General features: G+C 49.3%; 1 protein-coding gene and 5 non-coding genes across 6 annotated transcripts; all 6 read left to right on the forward strand.

The window, feature by feature from the left end:
- The first annotated feature begins 12,909 nt into the window (after positions 1-12,909).
- Positions 12,910-14,117, forward strand: LOC125758832 (uncharacterized). Its single transcript, XM_049416485.1, has one exon. It carries the CDS (start codon positions 12,960-12,962, stop codon positions 14,115-14,117), a length of 1,158 nt encoding a protein of 385 aa, XP_049272442.1. The 5' UTR covers positions 12,910-12,959.
- A 3,582-nt stretch (positions 14,118-17,699) lies between these two features.
- Positions 17,700-17,770, forward strand: Trnag-gcc (transfer RNA glycine (anticodon GCC)). The gene has a single exon. It is a non-coding gene; the product is annotated as a tRNA-Gly (tRNA).
- Positions 17,771-17,869: 99 nt separating this feature from the next.
- Positions 17,870-17,940, forward strand: Trnag-gcc (transfer RNA glycine (anticodon GCC)). Its single transcript has one exon. It is a non-coding gene; the product is annotated as a tRNA-Gly (tRNA).
- A 100-nt stretch (positions 17,941-18,040) lies between these two features.
- Trnag-gcc (transfer RNA glycine (anticodon GCC)) lies at positions 18,041-18,111 on the forward strand. Its single transcript has one exon. It is a non-coding gene; the product is annotated as a tRNA-Gly (tRNA).
- Positions 18,112-18,211: 100 nt separating this feature from the next.
- Positions 18,212-18,282, forward strand: Trnag-gcc (transfer RNA glycine (anticodon GCC)). The gene has a single exon. It is a non-coding gene; the product is annotated as a tRNA-Gly (tRNA).
- A 100-nt stretch (positions 18,283-18,382) lies between these two features.
- Positions 18,383-18,453, forward strand: Trnag-gcc (transfer RNA glycine (anticodon GCC)). Its single transcript has one exon. It is a non-coding gene; the product is annotated as a tRNA-Gly (tRNA).
- Positions 18,454-18,546: the final 93 nt, after the last annotated feature.

An 18,546-nucleotide genomic window follows, 5' to 3' on the forward strand; every position in this document is an offset into this window, starting at 1 on the left:
GTTTTTTCTTTTTTAACGGGGGCTCGCCGCCTTTGTGATCTATATATTCAACTGGCCGTTAGGAAAAGATCCGCAGTGCCTAAGGGAAGCACACGCACATGACCGCGTCGGTGGTTCAGTGGTAGAATAGTCGCCTGCCACACGGGTGGCCCGGGCTCGATTCCCGGCCGACGCAGTTTTTTAAGTGCGAATGCATTTCTTAGTCGGGCTAGGTAAGGCATCCGGCGTTGTCCGCGCGCCTCTCCGCTCTCACTCCCTCTCCCATAGCAACAGCTGCGGACGCGCGCGCTTATCCTCGCCCCTAGCAACCGGAGCAGGTGGTGCGGGCGGAGTAGTGGAGAGTGGATGGATGGATGGATGCTATGAGCGTCCCCTTTATAACGGGGCGGTGACATGTCTGCCACCATGCTCGAAGAAAAAAGAAAAACTTCCTTGTTTCATGCTGGCCTAATACCTTGTCTACATTGATTAAATCTATCTTATTATACCAAAAAATTTATAAATTCACGGTCTATCTCTCTGTCTCTTAAGGCAGAATTACCTTATTCCCCCCCCCCCCCATTATTTATTTTTGTGCTTTATCTCTACTCTTCTGCCACCAATACTCTAACCGTCTCTTACTTATTTCTATCGCGGACGTGTTCAGCTTTCCATTGTTGTCCCTAAAACCCAAGGCTTCCTGTAGACTCGTGCCCACAAGTATACCTGGGTGAATATCGCCACATTCAATCAGTACATGTTAGGTGGAGCGCGCTCTGGTGTGTGAGGGCGCTCGCATCGTGGCAGTTCTAGGGAGCCTACATGAACGACCGTTTTTAGGGTGGTGTCAGCCTTTGACCCACTACATGCCGCCAACGCTCCTCCGCCCGCCAAAACACAATGTTGCCAGACGGAAATGCCGCGGTATCACGCCATATTGTGGCCCCGCACTGCGTGTACGCCTGTCCTCGAGAGTACGGCGCCGGTAGCGTCTTGAACTGGTTGAATCAGTTGTTCTGTGGTGAAGGCTGCCGTTAGTCTTACAATGCCTGGATGCTGCGTACCGTGCTGCACTAATCACAGCAGAAAAGGCAAGCGCATGTTCCGCTTCCCAGCGAACCCTGGCCGACGACGACTTTGGCTGGCTCAAGTAAAGCGAGACGACTGGGAGCCCACCAGCGCGTCTCGTATTTGCTCTGTGAGTACTGCGTATTTTCTTTACTCTCTTTTGCTGCGGGACACGTTATATGTGTTTAACGGTGTTCGCGAGTGCATAGAAAATCTAAGGTGTCGTTGCTGAGGTCACGCATCGCGAGTAGAAAGCTTACATGCGGGACGCGGGCGCGCGTCCGTTTGGAGACGCGTTTGGGACGCGCTGGCTAGTCGTGAGCTGTTGCCTCCCTTCCGTGAACTCGCGTCAGCTTAGCTGATGTCGGAAGTGTCTGTGTGTGGGCTGCGTTTTTTTTTCTTTTCTGCCCTCGCTTTGAGAACTGGGTCGTCTACACGAGCCTGATAACCGGTGCTGTCAGAAGCCCAGGTGTTCCGTGTTGTTGTAAGGGATGGGCACCAACGCCGCACGTCAGTACACTCGAAGAAATCGCGTCAATTTACGGACAAAAAGGCGGACATGGAGTTAAGAAAAAACACGGACTCCAACACTTTGCAAATGTCATAGATATAGCACTCGTTGAACAATCGCAGACCCAACCACTTCGTGAATAATATTGTTGCGATCCCTAATAAGTATTAAGCAGTACGCGTACCAATATGTATGCAGCACACGTTTAACAATGATTTTCTTATACTTGCGGAGAAACGCTTTAGAACGGACTGTAGATGAAAAGCAGCACGAAATACGTTCTGTCTGTTCGATTTCACATTAGACAAACACTCAAGCAACTACTTCGCATACTGGCAGGGCTGATAAAAACTACCTGCTTACGCAACCTGTTCACGGCATTGTCCTTTCGTTTTTTCACGCACATAAGGTTGCATGATTGTTTTAAATGAGGTGTGGCGGTGTTGTTATTACAGGATCATTTCAAAGATTCCGACTACGAGCTGAGGAGGCAGGATGGCTTGAAGAAGCTGAGGCCAGACGCTGTTCCCACAGTGTTTCCTGTTCGCGGTAAGTGGGAAAGAAAGTGTACTTTGATTTCGTGTTTGGCTGTATTTTGCACAAGCCGAGCAGAACCGTTTCAATGTTCATGCTCGCATACTTGTTATGGCTGTGTTATGAAGGAAATGCATCCAGTTCATGTGGGTGGCCGTTATGATTTTTAGCCTTGCGCATAATGAGGTGAACTGAGAATGCGAAAATCATTTGCTGTATGCGAGGAATTCTGTGTAGTGTGCTTGCTGCTTCTTTTTATTCTTGGCCTAGCTTGTGCGCGTTTGTGCACTTCAATGCATAATTGCGGTTCTCCACATTCATTTATTGTCTAGATGCGAAACGTTTATTCTTAATGGGATGTCAAGCACTGGTTAAGCTTGTTTTCTCAGAAATTCTTCTATAAGGGGTCAATTTCAGCTTCGTTGATAACTTCAGTACTAACTGTATTTACAAATGGGCTACTCTTCCTGAGTAAGTCTGAACACATACATCTCATGCATGCAATGCTGCTCATTACAGGTGTCCTCGAACAACCGGAGCCATTGGAGATGTACAGCTCTCCTGTGTTGCCGCCCTGGCATGCTCACCCCGCAGCTACTCTGCAGTCAACCCAACCTGTTAGTGACAGTGCTCGTGCGCAAGTTCTGGCTCCACCGGATTTCTCCTGTAACCCAGGTACGAAAAATAACTGTGATTTTACGTCTGTGTAGTGAAATCTCGATAGAATGAGTCACAAGAGAATGCTAAAAACAATGGCCTATTTTGAAAATTTGTTGTGAAGAGAGTACTGAAAATTTGCACAAAACGTAAACACAAACACGGGAGTCACGTACCTGGGCTGTGTCTACATTCGCGACTGTGTTATGTGTTAGTGAGTGCGAAAAAGCAAGAAAACACAAAATATTACGGAGCCAGCCCATGTTTCTTTGAGGAAATGCGTGATCTATATTTATGTCTGCAGCTCGACTGCTGAATTACGAGTTCTTAAGTCAGGGAATTCTTCTTCTGCACTGCGAAGCATCGCGCTAAATACAGATTCCTCATTTTAATTCACGCATGCTGTTTCACCGTCGTCGTCGCTCTCGGCGCCATTTTCTTATCACAACAAATGCTATGGCTCTTATCGGTCGTCAGCTATAATCACGTGCATGCTTCGTCCTCGCTCTATGTGTAGCGTTCGAGTATTAGTGAAGCATGCACAGATAATCATTGGCAACTTCAGCCCATTGGTCATTCGCGTCGCATTTTTCACTCTGTCGTAGCATTCTTTTTATGCCGTTGCCAGAGCTGATCTTTACCGTTCAACCACCAACCAAAAGGCTAGAAAACAGCCGTTGACAAGCGTGCAGGTAATGCTCCCCGACGAAAGCAAAGGCTCTGCATAAAGTGCTCTGCAATTCTATAACAACGAAGATGCCTGCAAATGAGCATTATATGCCATTTTTGCCAAAAAGGATGCGTATATTTCGGGGCTGCCTTTCGTCGAAAGTCTGTTCGACACAATCCACACATTAGCGTCACACTAAAAAAACTGCAGAGAACTGTGCAAAGCGATTGGGAAGCCTCATTGCTGAAATAACCATGACGCATGTTTAATTTTTGTACAACTACGCGCTTAATTATTAGGAAGAAAATGCAATGCGGATTGCGCATAATGAATGGCAAATTTGTGACATCTTTTGAAACCGTAATATAAAAATAATATTTTACTCGACTTTAACATTTGTGCGTAGTATTGCGGTGGCATCGCTAAATACTTGTGCAACGTTTCGATACCACAAATTGCAACTGAAGCCTCCAAATTTTTACAGCTGTTCCACAGGACCACCCCGCCACAACACCTTCCAGTACAGGATTCCTTCAAGTACTGCCGAGCTACGTCCCTTCGGATATACCTGCAGGTGTGTCTTCGACGCCCAGCCATTGCGCAGCTGCTGCTGCTTTGGAATTAGATATTGATGCTGTCACTTTTACCTCTGCTCCAGAAAAAACACCATTAATTGCTGATACTTCCGCGGCTTCGTTATGCAAGGCAAGTCTTGGCCAGTCATGTGTTGTTATCTGCAGTAACGTTGGCGAGGAAGCTGATACAAGTTCTCAGCACACTACAATCTCTATTACACCAAGTTTGTTATCACAACCACTTCGTGCAAGGATGTGTACAGAAGGTGAACCTGCGTGTGCAGAACTGTGCAGTTTGAGTTCTCAGGACAGCTGCACTACCAGTAGTTCGGAGGGTTTGATCACATCAGAACAGGAAATTCCATTGCAACTAGTTCAAGATGCGGCGCAACCATGCCATGCTTCCCCTCAGATCTGCCATGGGCGCGTTGTCCCTACTAGGGTTCTTTTTAGACACTCCAGAAACGACACAGCAGATAATTCAGGTCCTGTCAACTGTACCGTTGCAGAACTTCGTAAGAAGTGCGCTGACCTTGCGAGAAAGCACAAGAGGCTGCAGATGTTGCACAAAAACGCAAAAGCTCAAATTCATAGCCTGAAACAGCAATTGAAGTCCCAGAAGAAAAAGAATGAAAGGTTCTTGAATGCAAAATTTTTGAATTATGACCAAAGAAAAGCAATCACAAGAAAGACTAGCAAAGGGAGTGTTTGGTCAGAAAAAACAATCAAAACCGCCCTCCAAATAAAGCATGCATGTGGAACCTCCGGCTATGAACTTTTGAGGTCACTCTCATATCCTCTTCCTTCGAACAGAACTCTGGTCCGGAGATTGCAAAATATTCATTTTCTGCCAGGTATCCTTCATGAAGTTTTTGATGTGCTCAGGCAGAAAGTGCAAGCCATGGAAGACATTGAAAAAGACTGCGTCCTTTTTATGGATGAAATGGAGATCGCGCAAGCATATGAACATGATCGCTCCCTTGATTACCTTTTTGGCAGTACAACGCTTCCCGACTCCCCTGACACGGTTGCAAATCATGCTCTTGTATTCATGGTGGGCGGTCTTAACAGACGTTACAAGCAAGTTGTCGCGTATCACTTTACCGGCAGATCTGTCAATGCATCACTGCTGAAAGACCTCATCTTCTGTCTAATAGAAATGCTTTACAGCATATCGCTCAGAGTTCTAGTTGTTACGAGTGATATGGGAGCGGCTAACCGGGCAGTCTGGCGCTTGCTAGGCTTTTCAAGCCACAGGAGTTCAGAAACAGTGCACAGCACTCCGCATCCTCACCTCGAAGACAGACAGCTCTACTTTATGGCTGATCCAGCCCATGTTCTTAAGAATGTGAGGGCTCAGCTATTGCGAGCAACATGCTTTTACTTAGGAGAGAACACGGTAACAAAACAAGGTCTTCCAGGGAGCAAAGTCGACATCAGTGATGTCCAAGCAGTCGTCGATCATGACTCAGACAGCGATCTGAAAATTGCCCATGGCCTCTCTGCGATACATGTGAGCACTGGTCATATTACAACTATGAAAGTTGGCATTGCTGTTCAGTTTTTTCGTGAAGCACCTCCAGGTATTCGGTATCTCATTCAAAAGGGGCACCTTCCAGTAGAGGCAGAGGCAACTGCATGGTTTTTAGAGCTTGTCTGGAAGTGGTATACTCTTATGTCATCTCGTTGTCCAGTCGTAGCCCTGAGTAAAATAGATCCATCCAAGTACCAAGGGGCTGTAGACACGTTGATGCTTGCTCAGGATACACTTCGACACATGAAAATGGGGCCAACAGCGCATTGGAAGCCTTCCCAAGCTGGCCTTCTCATTTCTACATCAGTTGTGCTCAGCCTTGCTGAAGAGCTGCTTAGCTCGCGTGGCTACAAGTACCTTCTGACAAGCCGCCTCATCCAGGATTGCCTTGAAAACGTTTTCTCGATAGTGCGCATGAAGAAACCAGTTCCAAGTGCTTACGACGTGAAGTCCTCGCTTAAGCTGATTTGTGTGGGCCAATTTCTGCATACGCCAAAGTCATCAAGTTACGATTCTGATGACGGCCTTCACCTTGCTGACCTACTTGGCGCAAGCCTTGAAAAGAGCCTTGAAGAATTTATAAATGATGAAGAGCACCTGGAGAACCTCACGCTGGATGAAGTATCATCTGTAGAATGTGACATCCTTGCTTATGTTGGAGGGTTTCTGCTCAAGACAATAATCAAAGCCATTGGCGAGTGCCCTCCTTGTACTGCTGTTCTACTGGGAGATGGTCAGTGCTACAACGCACTGATTGAATTGAAAGAGTACGTGAAAGGGGCCACCAATCTGTTGAGGCCCAGCGCTGCTGTGATGGAACTGTTAGTTCACTACGAAGAACACTTTAAAGGATTTGTGGCAGAGGATGCCATCTTGGACCTCAAGGCACCATTCCGGACCATATCAAGGTTTCTTGCAAATAATGTGGAAAATAACCTTGACTTGTGTAACATTCACCGAGAGAAGGTTCAGAAGTTGCTGCTTGAACGGTATGTCCATTGCCGTCTACGAATGCATCTCCGCCAACAAAGGGCGCGGCATGTTGAAACACATTCTAGCAAAACGTGTGCAGGAGTAAACCTTCAGTAGACTTTCATTAACCTATGTGCTGTGCTTCGACACTTACGTCACAGAAGAGATTCTACCACACAGTAACCAACACATGTAACCATTGTCCTTGTGGATCAATCCTACGCACAGCCAGACTACACTTATTCGGCTGAAGTCATGCTGCCGAGCATAATTAGTTGTGTGCGGTCATCAGCACATAGATGGTGTCAGTCTCTGCATGTTTACCTGTATTATTGGTGCATTGTAATTTGTAACCCAGTTCGAAGTCACTCTGCTGGTATTAGGGCACATGGGCAGTTGCGGTTTGAAATTCTTCAAAGAATACGAGTGTTTTGTATACTGTGTGATGTCATGAGCTCATGTACATTGTATTTGTATTGCCACAGCGTAATGTAAGCGAATAGCACTTGATTTGAATTAATATCACTTTATGCACATCGTGGGCGCAGTTTTGCTGGAGCAAGCCCCTAGTAGGTGTTGGATAAATCCATGCAATGTTTTTTACTCGAGAGGTTAATCGTACAAACGATGGTACCCGGCGGGCACTTTATATGGTTTCTGGTATATTTTACTCGTGGCTGCTACAGCCACCAGAATGGCTTTTTTTGCTTCGTGAATTTATGCTCCCTGGCGTGATTCATGTCATAATGTTGTGTAACTGCTGAACCCGAAAACAGCAACGCCTACCTTGGCCTAGGCCAGATGACAAGAAATTTGTAAATACTGTATGAAAAGTTATGCAATGTCCATGTCACGATTGTGAAATTTAGTATTTCGTGTCTTTGCGAAAGTGCTGTATCTACAATGCGAAGCAGCCTTTTTTGTACTGTGTGATGTACGGTAAAGAATAATTGTGTCAATAAACATTGTAATGATTGTGTCCAGAGTTGTGCCGTGTCTTCATAAAGTCTGTTTTGCCGTTGCCTTGAAGGTGCTCAATTTTCTGAGCTGTATTTTCAAAAGGTACGGTTTAATGGACCCACGTTGAAGCAGCGCATTTTTCTTGCAATAGTGCTCGGTTGTCGTCTTACGAAGGCTTGGAGGCTTGGTGATAGTTTTTTTCAGTTTCAAGTTGACATTGCATCCGGGGACATGCTTAGTGGTTACACGACTCCAACAGTTATTGCTCTTAAAGGAAGAGACAGTTGAACTGGGTTATATACAAGATCTACAGAATATAGCCTTGTAACAGTTACGGTTGCTGATTGCTGCTTCGTCACATTCATGAAAAGGAGCAATTATCGCATTACACCTAATGTAAATTGACTTTACGTCAACCTTCGATGCCTAAAGTCTACCAGTTCTAAATTTTTTGGCAGTGTTCAATGAGGACCCGAAGGAATTGCATTTAATATGCCTTCAATATTAGCATTGGCGAATTTTATTTCCACAATCACTATGAACTGCATAGAGGACAATGGAATACAAATTCTGTGTTGAGTAATACAGTGGATGCGTCATTATTACCAATGCACTAACAAAACGTTACTCAACACAGCAATTGAATCGATCTTTCCAGTAATTGTGCTAACAAGTAGCCCTGACACCGGTGATAATTCGACGTAAAATTTCGGCCACCTGATCTGAACAAAGTAGTTAACTTTGCCTGTTGCATTTTCGTCGCGAAGACACCAGTAGACAGGCAAATAGTGAATACATGGGTGAAAGTATCTACTAGAAACAATTACAAATTCATTTGGCTTAATATGCCCACCCTCAACCTCCCTTGTTCAACTGTTGTTTAAAGGAACACTAAAGAGGAACGATGACTGGTTCAGATCGACAAACTGCACTCCGAGAACTGCAATGTCATGTTTCACTATCATAAGCTCATTATTGGCGACGAAAATCAAGGTTGCAGTTCAATTTGTTTTTAATTTCGCGCCAAAGTCTCCACGCGTGAGATAAATTTCAAAATGTATTTCTGAGAATTTCGTGAAACTGGCCCGATGAAATTTTTCCAAACTTCGTATGCTAGGTCTATAGTACCCAAAAATGATTGATGATTGATATGTGGGGTTTAAAGTCCCAAAACCACCATATTATTATGAGAGACGCCGTAGTGGGGGGCTCCGGAAATTTCGACCACCTGGGGTTTTTAGGGTGCACCCAAATCTGAGCACATGGGCCTACAGCATTTTCGCCCCCATCGAAAATGCAGCCGCCGCAGCCGGGATTCAATTCCGCGACCTGCGGGTCAGCAGCCGAGTACCTTAGCCACTAGACCACCGCGGCGGGGCAGGTACCCACAAATTAGGCGGTCATGTAGGCTCCCTACCACAAATGACAATGTACATGCTTCATTTTTATTGAGCAGAAGCTATGCAGAACCCAGTAGACACCTTCCAAATTTCTAACGTCACGGTGTTTGGTGCGGGAATTGCACGATGGCGTCGCCACCAACGGTTACGTTCGAGCTTTGCATGTAACGTGCTGACGCCGACGCTGGACGCCACCGACGGTTACATTTCACGCTTTGTGCACCTAGGTGTTCGTGTTGACACCGACGCCGGACGACGCCACCGACGGTTACGTTTCGAGCTTGATGCATGTAACGTGTTGACACCGACGCTGGACGACGCCACCGATGGTGACGTTTCGAACTTGATGCATGTAACGTGTTGATACCGACGCCGGACGACGCCACCGATGGTGACGTTTCGAGCATGATGCATGTAACGTGTTGACACCGACGCTGGACGACGCCACCGACGGTTACGTTTCGAGCATGATGCATGTAACGTATTGACACCGACGCCGGACGACGCCACCGATGGTGACGTTTCGAACTTGATACATGTAACGTGTTGACACCGACGCCGGACGACGCCACCGATGGTGACGTTTCGAGCATGATGCATGTAACGTGTTGACACAGACGCCGGACGACGCCTCCGACGGTTACGTTTCGAGCGTGATGCATGTTACGTGTTGACACCGACGCCGGACGACGCCACCGATGGTGACGTTTCGAGCTTGATGCATGTAACGTGTTGACACCGACGCCGGACGATGCCACCGATGGTGACGTTTCGAACTTGATGCATGTTACGTGTTGACACCGATGCCGGACGACGCCACCGATGGTGACGTTTCGAGCATGATACATGTAACGTGTTGACACCGACGCTGGACGACGCCACCGACGGTTACGTTTCGAGCATGATGCATGTAACGTGTTGACACCGACGCCGGACGACGCCACCGATGGTGACGTTTCGAGCTTGATGTATGTAACGTGTTGACACCGACGCTGGACGACACCACCGATGGTTACGCTTCGAGCTTGATGCATGTAACGTGTTGACACCGACGCTGGACGACGCCGACGGTTAGGTTTCGAGCTTGATGCATGTATCGTGTTGACGCCGACGCTGAACGCCACCGACATTTTACTCCTGATGTATCGAAGGCTTTTGCCTTAATAAGGTTTTAGCCTAAAAAAAGCCTTTGTAAATACACTGCAAATCACTACTAACCATGCAGATCATGAGTAGCTGGGAGGGAGGGGGGGGGGGTTGAACGGCTGGCCCCAAAATGGCGGCGCACAACCAACTTATGCTAAATTTGGCGGAAGCTGGCAACAGCGTGCCCGATTGCCCGCTGATTTTGGCTGAGTTTTTTGGGGGGCACTTTTTGAGATGTCTCCACCCTAAAAACGGTCGTTCATGTAGGCTCCCTAGGCAGTTCTAAGCTCGGGGGGGGGGGGGGGGGGGGGGGGAGGTGATTCTTAAAAGGAAGAAGGAAATGAAAATGGAAATTGGGTGTGGAGTGCACGATAACTGTCTCTCAAGTGAGGACACCTCAACCGATACACTCACGGGGGATTAGGGATTAAAGGGACAGTGAGAGTGAAAAGAGTATGGTAAAAGAAGAAAAAGAAAGGTATGAGTGAAAAAAAAACAGTGAGGGGGTGGGGGGGGGGGGGCAGGAGAACGGGCGACCGAGTCACCGTGGTGAGCGGCTAGAAAATTCGTTCGACTAGGCCGGCATCCTCGAGAAAAGCGAGTAGGGCCGCAAGAGCTGATCGGCGAGGGTGCACGTGGCCGGTGGGATGGAGCAAGTCCTGTAGGGTCGCACACGGCAGTCCGACGAGGCGGTACTTCATGACGAGCCGCTTCCGCGCAGTGTTGTGAGAAGGACAGTCAAACAATAGGTGGCACAGGGTTTCGATCGCGCCGCAATCGGTACAGTTCGGTGCAGCGGCGCCGCGAAGACGATGCCTGCGTTCCGCGGGCCACACAGAACCGGTCCTCAGGGCAAGAAGAAGCGCGCGCTCGCGGCGAGTGAAACCAGTGGCTGGGATGGGAGGAGGGGGGTGTCCGGAGGCGACCCGTGCGTCAGGATGCTCGCGCACTAGCTCCCGGCGAAGGTTGTTGCGTGCCGAGTCGAACGAGCTGGCGTAATCCGTCAGCGAAGTCTCGGCGGAGTGTGCTCGTTTTGCGAGTTCGTCTGCAGCCTCGTTGCCCGCGATGCCGACGTGTGAAGGGAGCCACTGAAGGACCACATCACAGCCTCGTTCCTGGAGGGCCAGCAGGCTGAGAGCGGCACGCTGAGCAAGAAGGGGGCCTCGTTCCTCCCTCGCAAGCTGGCGGAGGGCAGGTTTCGAGTCGCAGAAGATTGCTGCGCTCGTGACGGCCGGCGAATTGCGCAGGAGGTCTGCAGCCAGCTGGAGCCCGACTAGCTCAGCTGTTGTTGAGGATGCACAGTATCGCAAGCGGCACTGTCGTTCCGAGCTGAGCTGAGGGGCTATGCAGGCGGCCGCGGCTGAGCGATCCTGCAGGACGGACCCATCGGTGAACACCTGCGTCCTCCCGGCCAGGTCCTCATACATCCGCGCCGCGGCCTCTTGAGCAATGGCACTGATGGGGGTGTGGCGTTTGGATCGAATGCCCGGCAGGTGCAAGTTCACTCGAAGGGGCACTCGACGGTGAGGGGGTGGCCAGCGCGAAAGGCGTGCGGGGTCGTCAGCCACAACACCGTCGTACACGTCGATAAGTTGGCCGACACGTGAGTTTGGCACAGCACGTAACCGCGAGAGGAGGGGACCTGCATCAGGCGCTCGGTGGAGACGCTGCAAGTGGCACAATGCGCGCAGGTCCGCCGTGAGCGACGCAGGCCACGCACGAGCCTCCGCGAGGGTCTCGGCCACACGAGAGCCACGAGGCATTCCGTGACACATGCGGATGACTCGGCGGTGGTCCTGGTCGATCAGTCGCCACTGTGGCGCCTGGAGTTTGCAGATCGGCAGTGCGTAGTGGATGGCAGACAGAGCCATCGCCTCGTAGATGGTGCAGGCGAAGGCAGCGGGGCAGCCGTTGCCGCCTGCGAGTAGTTGGCGCACGGCCGATTCCACGCGACGCGTCGTCTGTCGTACACGTCGCACCGCCGGGAACCATCGGAGGCGATTGTCTATCGTCAGGCCGAGGTAGCGGACGTTGCTACTCCAAACTATTGGTGCACCATCCAGCTGAAGGCACGGAAGACGTCGTCGGGCTTCAGCACGAGGGTGGACGACGAGGGCCTCGGTTTTCGGCGCCGAGATCGTGAGGCCGATGTTTCTCACGAAGGCGGCCACACATTGGAGGGCCTCTTGCATGCAAGCGCGCACCACCGAGCACTTTCGGGTCGGTCCACGCACATACAATGCGACGTCATCAGCGTACACCACTGCGCGGACAGGGAACACAGCCGTTTCTGGTAGGCACTTGACGAGCGGCGCGAGTACCAGATTAAACAAAAACGGGCTGAGGACGCTGCCCTGTGGGACGCCACAGCTGACAGATCGCGGCGCACTTGTCGCGCCGCCCACTAAGCTCGGCGGAGCTCCCGCGTGTGTGGAGAGAGTCTAGGAGAGGGTAGGTGCATGCTTCCCCGCTCCTTCTCTCGCCGTTCGCTTTCTCTCCTCCCTGCGCCACCGCCTCAATGCAGTGCGTTTGAAACGCGTTTGTAGCGTTTGTGCTGCCTTGGCACAGCCTGAAAACAGCGCGTTCTAAACGCGTTTGCGCTGCATTGAAGGCGATGGCAACATCCCTGAGGTGATTACGAACGCACGTAGGAAGCGTTCGTTGAAAGAGGCGCCCAAAAGGGAGACACTTGAGCGCGTCGATGTGTCCAGCTTTACGCCATTAAAATTACTACGCCGTGTACTCTCGGCGCAAGAAATGCATTCGCATTTCCTCACGATTTCCTTCGGGGAGGTGGGGGCATATTTTATTAACGAGTGCTCGCCGCCTCTGTGACCTATATATTCAACTGGGCGTTAGGAGAAGATCCGCGGTGCCTAAGGAAGCACACGCACAAGACCGCGTCGGTGGTTCAGTCATTCTGCTTCTGGACACGGACGCGTGCAGACGCAGGATGGCTGGCTCGTCAAGAGCTGTGAAAGCGGTCGACGCTGGCCGCGGTTTCTCGTGCACATCATTGCCCAAGGACTACCGTGTAATTCTGCCACCGTTGCCATCAGGAGAAGGACTCAGACGCACACTGGTTCTGCACTGCGACATCGCAGGGCGCCCGTATGGGATAAATGACTTTCGAAAGCCGCTCAAGGAACTCGGCACCATTCAACAGGTGAGCGGCATAGGAGCGTATCAGATGTCGCACGTTTGGCTCCTTAACGTGAAGACAGATGAGGCCAAGAAGACACTTTTGAACGCTGGCATATTGTCCGTGAAAGACCGACCTTGCCTCGTCGTCGATCCAGAAAGGCAAGAGGTTCGCTTTAAGTTGCACTGGGTAGCCTTCGACGTCAACGCAGAGACTGTACGGCGTGCATTCCGGGAGTACGGTGAAGTTAAAGAAGTCATCAGCGACAAGTGGAGAGATGAGGACTTCGAAGGAGTTGAGTCAACTACAAGATTCGTTCGGCTTTTACTAAAGGAAGGCGTTACTACTGATCGTATACCGCACCAAATGCGTCTCGGCAGCGGTACCGCATTGGTGGTCGTGCCAGGACGAGCGCCGCTGTGCCTGCGTTGCCGGAACACCGGACACATTCGTCGCGATTGCAGAGTGCCCAGATGCGCTGGTTGTCGCGCCTTTGGACACGAGCAGATGGATTGTACTCGTTCCTACGCCAGCGCAGCAAGTCGAGGAACGAATGCTGATCAGAGTGAACTACTCATGGATGAAGAAGAAGCAGAGAAGGCCGCGGCGTCTGAGGAGACGGTGGAAGCGTCTGAGACAGTGGTGACCAACGAAAGCAAGGTGGCGGAATCTAAACAAGATACAGGCGAAACGACGGAGGTGGACACCGTGGTGAATCAGCGTTCCACTGGGATGCAGATCCAAGACAGGCTTGAACCAGTTGACCGCCCTGATGCCACGGTAGACATGGAGACAACGGAGACCATGCCAGCCAAACGACGTCTGAACGAGGGAGACGCGGCGTCCCAGCAGCGTCCGACCCAGGAAGAGCAAGGGCAGTGGCGAGTGGCTGGTCCCAAAAAGCCTCGGGGTGCCGGCCGTCTGCGTTCGTCGTCGCTTTCACGCGGCGGCGATGGGACGACGCCTTGAGCGTCGCCCCGACAGTGGGTCTCTGTTCATAGTGGAATAGGTAAGGTAAGCGCTTTCGCTCGGCTTTCTCTCAACAAGATGGCGACGATTAGATTCGCGACGCTAAATGTGCGCGGGCTTTCCGCTAAACGGCGGCAAAACCAGCTTTACCGCCTGATTATCGAACAAGATCTCGACATCGTCGCAGTACAGGAAACTAAAGTAGAGAGTGAAGAGCACGCCGAGCGAATGGTGCGGCCTTTCATGAGACACTATGATGTGTGCGTTTGTCATGCGGTGGGTACGTCGGCAGGGTGCCTCTTGTTAATTCGGCAGAGCCTTGGTGCAAAAGTGGAGTCCGTGACTACCTGTGAGGCGGGTCGCTTTATTATATGTGATTTTGCCTTGTTTAGAGAAAACTGGAGAGTGATCTGTCTGTACGCGCCCACTAAGATTCAAGATCGAAAGAATTTTTTTGAAAAGCTTGATATGTTTTTAAAATGTGAACGTAAACTAATTTTTGCGGGAGATTTCAACTGTGTTTGTACGGGAAGAGACAAAACGAGTTTGGGACCACACAGTGATGCTAGCACTGCTGCTCTAATCGATATATTAGCGGAGGCTCAGCTAGAAGACGTAGGCGAGTGTCTTTGCAGTGGAAAAGGGGTCATGTTTACCCACTTTCAGGGTACGAGTCACGCTAGACTCGACAGAGTATACGTGTCTGCTGAACTGATCCCCTCGTGCCATGATTACAGAGTTACACCTGTCCCGTTTAGTGATCATTGTTTGGTTTCGTTCTCCACGGGTAAACATAAAAGGAATAACAAACGCTTCTCTTGGGAACTCTGGAAATTTAATGTAAAGTTGCTAAAGGATGAAGTTTTCAATCGCCTCTTTATAGAGGTCATAGAAGACTTAGCAACTAGAACATCTGAAGGCTGGGGACATAAGTGGGAACTATTTAAACAGACCATTAAACTCAAAGCACTTGAGAGAGCCAGTATCCTGAGACATGCTGAAAAAGAACTTGAAGCTCGCTTGCGTGAACACCTGCATCAGTTAATAGCAGCGGAATGCACCCAGGCAGGCACATTCTCAGAGGAGATAAAAAGCACGAAACAGAAGCTAGAGCTCATTGACCAAGAACGATATCGGGGAGCAATAATTCGAGCTCGAGCAGAAAACTTGTTCGCGGGAGAAATGCCAACAAAGCGAGCTCTGGGAGCTGAAAAGAGATATGCTTGCAAAAATGAAATAAGTGAAGTAGATTATAAAGGAGCAACGTACAAGAAGAAAGAAGCAATAGCCGGCGTTTTTTTCGAATACTACAAAGAATTATTTACACCAATCAGTGTACAGGCTGATCGTTTTAAAAGTGATTTCATTTCATTAATGCCAAAACTGGCTGATGAAAGGAAGGATTTTTTAGAAAGGCCCATAACAGAAGAGGAGGTAAGAAAAGCAATTCACAAGCTAAACAATGGCAAGTCTCCGGGACCGGACGGCTTGAGTGCTGCAGTTTACAAGGCATTTCAAGACGTTATTGCACCTGTTTTGACGGAAGTATTTAACGAGGCCTTTGAACGTAAACAATTACCACCATCTTTTTTGTCAGCTCACACGGTGTTAATACCAAAAACAGAAGATCCAGTGAAATTACGAAGTGTTACTGCATATAGACCAATTAGCTTAACTAACGTAGACTACAAGATATTGATGAAAGTATTGGCCAGAAGACTACAAACGGTTATGAAGGAACTGGTCGGGTCCCACCAAACTTGTGGTATAAAGGGAAGAAAAATAACGACTAATATACACATAGCACGGTCAATCCTGGAAAGTTGTGACGCTATGCATCTCAATGTTGCCATGCTACAAATTGACCTTGAAAAGGCATTTGACCGCGTGCCGAATGACTTGCTCCTTTCGATACTTGACCACGTGAATGTAGGGAATTTGATCAGCAACGGAGTGCGAACGGCTTACACAGGATGCACGACTAGATTGGTAATAAATAAAACGGCGGGTGAGCGTATACCTGTGCTGCGCTCAGTGAGACAAGGGTGCCCACTATCACCCCTGCTTTTCGCCATTTTTCTCGAACCATTCTGTTTAAGCGTAATTAATAACAGCGAGATACGCGGTTTTAAGTTACATAAAGCTGAGGTCAGCCTCCTGGCGTATGCAGATGACATTGCAGTATTCTGTACCAGTTATGAGAGTATAATGCATACTGTTAATGCCGTGAAAAGTTTTTGCCAGGTGAGCGGTAGCGCCGTGAACTGGGATAAATGTCTTGGATTCTGGCATGGGGAATGGGACGTCACACCAAGAGTATTTCTCAACATTAAATGGCAAGAAACACCAGCGAAGTATTTAGGAGTGCCGCTGGAGTTCTACTGCGACAGTGAACAGTATTGGAGAAAAGAAACACAGGCTTTACGCATTAAGGCAGAGAAATGGAAAGGTTGGGGCATTTCCATATTTGCACGGGCCACAGCGTGCAACTTGTTTCTAGTGAGCAAGCTGTGGTACGTCATGCAAGTGCTGCACTGCAGTAGAATAAACGTGCAAAATATACACAGAGTATTTGCAGTCTTCATTTGGAGTTCTGTCTGGGAAAAATCGAGCCGTACAAACCTCTTCAGAAAAGTACGAGATGGTGGACTTGGATTGGTTCATTTGTACGTAAGACAACTAGTCAATCGTTTTCTTTTCCTTCGTGATGTAAATGACCCTTTTTTGAGAACTGTAATGCAACTACGGCTGTCTAGAGTGCTGCCGGAATTTATAATATCGTCAGAAAATGTGCAAGGGCCAATTCAGGGGTATCTGAAGGAAGTTGTTTCTTCTTTTCGCTTCCTGTCAGTGCGATTTTCGTTAGAATATCTTACTGAAGTCTCACGTAAGAAATTGTATAAAGACCTCGTCTGTATTTTATTGCCAGTGCCACTGTACCGTCAACTATACTGTGAGGGCCCAGGACAGGATGTTCTGAAACGTGTTAAAAGGATGCTTGTAGCGCCAGGGGTTAAAACCTTTTTCTTTAAATTACACACTGGTACTTTACCAGTTAAAACATGGTTGGTAGATAGGGGATTATTCGTACCTTGGGGCACACATTGTTTCTTATGCAATAAACCGGAAACAATTGAACACGTGTTTATAGACTGCTGGAGCGGGGTGTTCTTCTGGGACATATTACAGAGAACTTTGAAAAAAGAGTTACCGTTAAGTCCTCACGGCATCCGTTTTCTTTCTGTCAAAAATGATGACGGAGTACCTTTCGACCTATTCATGCTCCTGGGCCTGCATAGTATATGGCAAACTCGAACTGCCTTTGACAATGCGGATGTACAAGTGAGATCTGTACGGGAATATTTCTGCGAATCAGTGTGCCATTTTCTTGAAGTGCTGAAAGGGCAGGAGGATGTACCAGAGTGGATTTCACGAGTGGAACTATTGTTGCGCATGCCAAAGTTTTGATTGTAGTCAGCTCAGTGCTGACGGTTCATATTTTCACTTTGTAATTGTATAGCTCTACCCTTTCTTTTGTATGTAAATAGTCTTGGTATGTAAGGCAATAAAGAAAAAAAAAAAGCGTCGGTGGTTTAGTGGTAGAATACTCGCCTGCCACGCGGGTGGCCCGGGTTCGATTCCCGGCCGACGCAGTTTTTTTTAACGAAGGCTCGCCGCCTCTGTGATCTATATATTCAACTGGGCGTTAGGAAAAGATCCGCGGTGCCTAAGGGAGGCACACGCACAAGACCGCGTCGGTGGTTCAGTGGTAGAATACTCGCCTGCCACGCGGGTGGCCCGGGTTCGATTCCCGGCCGACGCAGTTTTTTTTTAACGAGGGCTCGCCGCCTCTGTGATCTATATATTCAACTGGGCGTTAGGAAAAGATCCGCGGTGCCTAAGGGAGGCACACGCACAAGACCGCGTCGGTGGTTCAGTGGTAGAATGCTCGCCTGCCACGCGGGTGGCCCGGGTTCGATTCCCGGCCGACGCAGTTTTTTTTTAACGAGGGCTCGCCGCCTCTGTGATCTATATATTCAACTGGGCGTTAGGAAAAGATCCGCGGTGCCTAAGGGAGGCACACGCACAAGACCGCGTCGGTGGTTCAGTGGGAGAATGCTCGCCTGCCACGCGGGTGGCCCGGGTTCGATTCCCGGCCGACGCAGTTTTTTTTTAACGGGGGCTCGCCGCCTCTGTGATCTATATATTCAACTGGGCGTTAGGAAAAGATCCGCGGTGCCTAAGGGAGGCACACGCACAAGACCGCGTCGGTGGTTCAGTGGTAGAATACTCGCCTGCCACGCGGGTGGCCCGGGTTCGATTCCCGGCCGACGCAGTTTTTTTTTTTTAACGAGGGCTCGCCGCCTCTGTGGTCTATATATTCAACTGGGCGTTAGGAAAAGATCCGCGGTGCCTAAGGGAGGCACAC

The sequence above is a fragment of the Rhipicephalus sanguineus genome, chromosome 6, assembly GCF_013339695.2.
Source record: "Rhipicephalus sanguineus isolate Rsan-2018 chromosome 6, BIME_Rsan_1.4, whole genome shotgun sequence".
NCBI lineage: Eukaryota > Metazoa > Arthropoda > Arachnida > Ixodida > Ixodidae > Rhipicephalus > Rhipicephalus sanguineus.

Coding starts and splice junctions, on each gene's coding strand:
- LOC125758832 (XM_049416485.1), top strand. CDS start 12,960: ATGGCTGGCTCGTCAAGAGCTGTGAAAGCGGTCGACGCTGGCCGCGGT.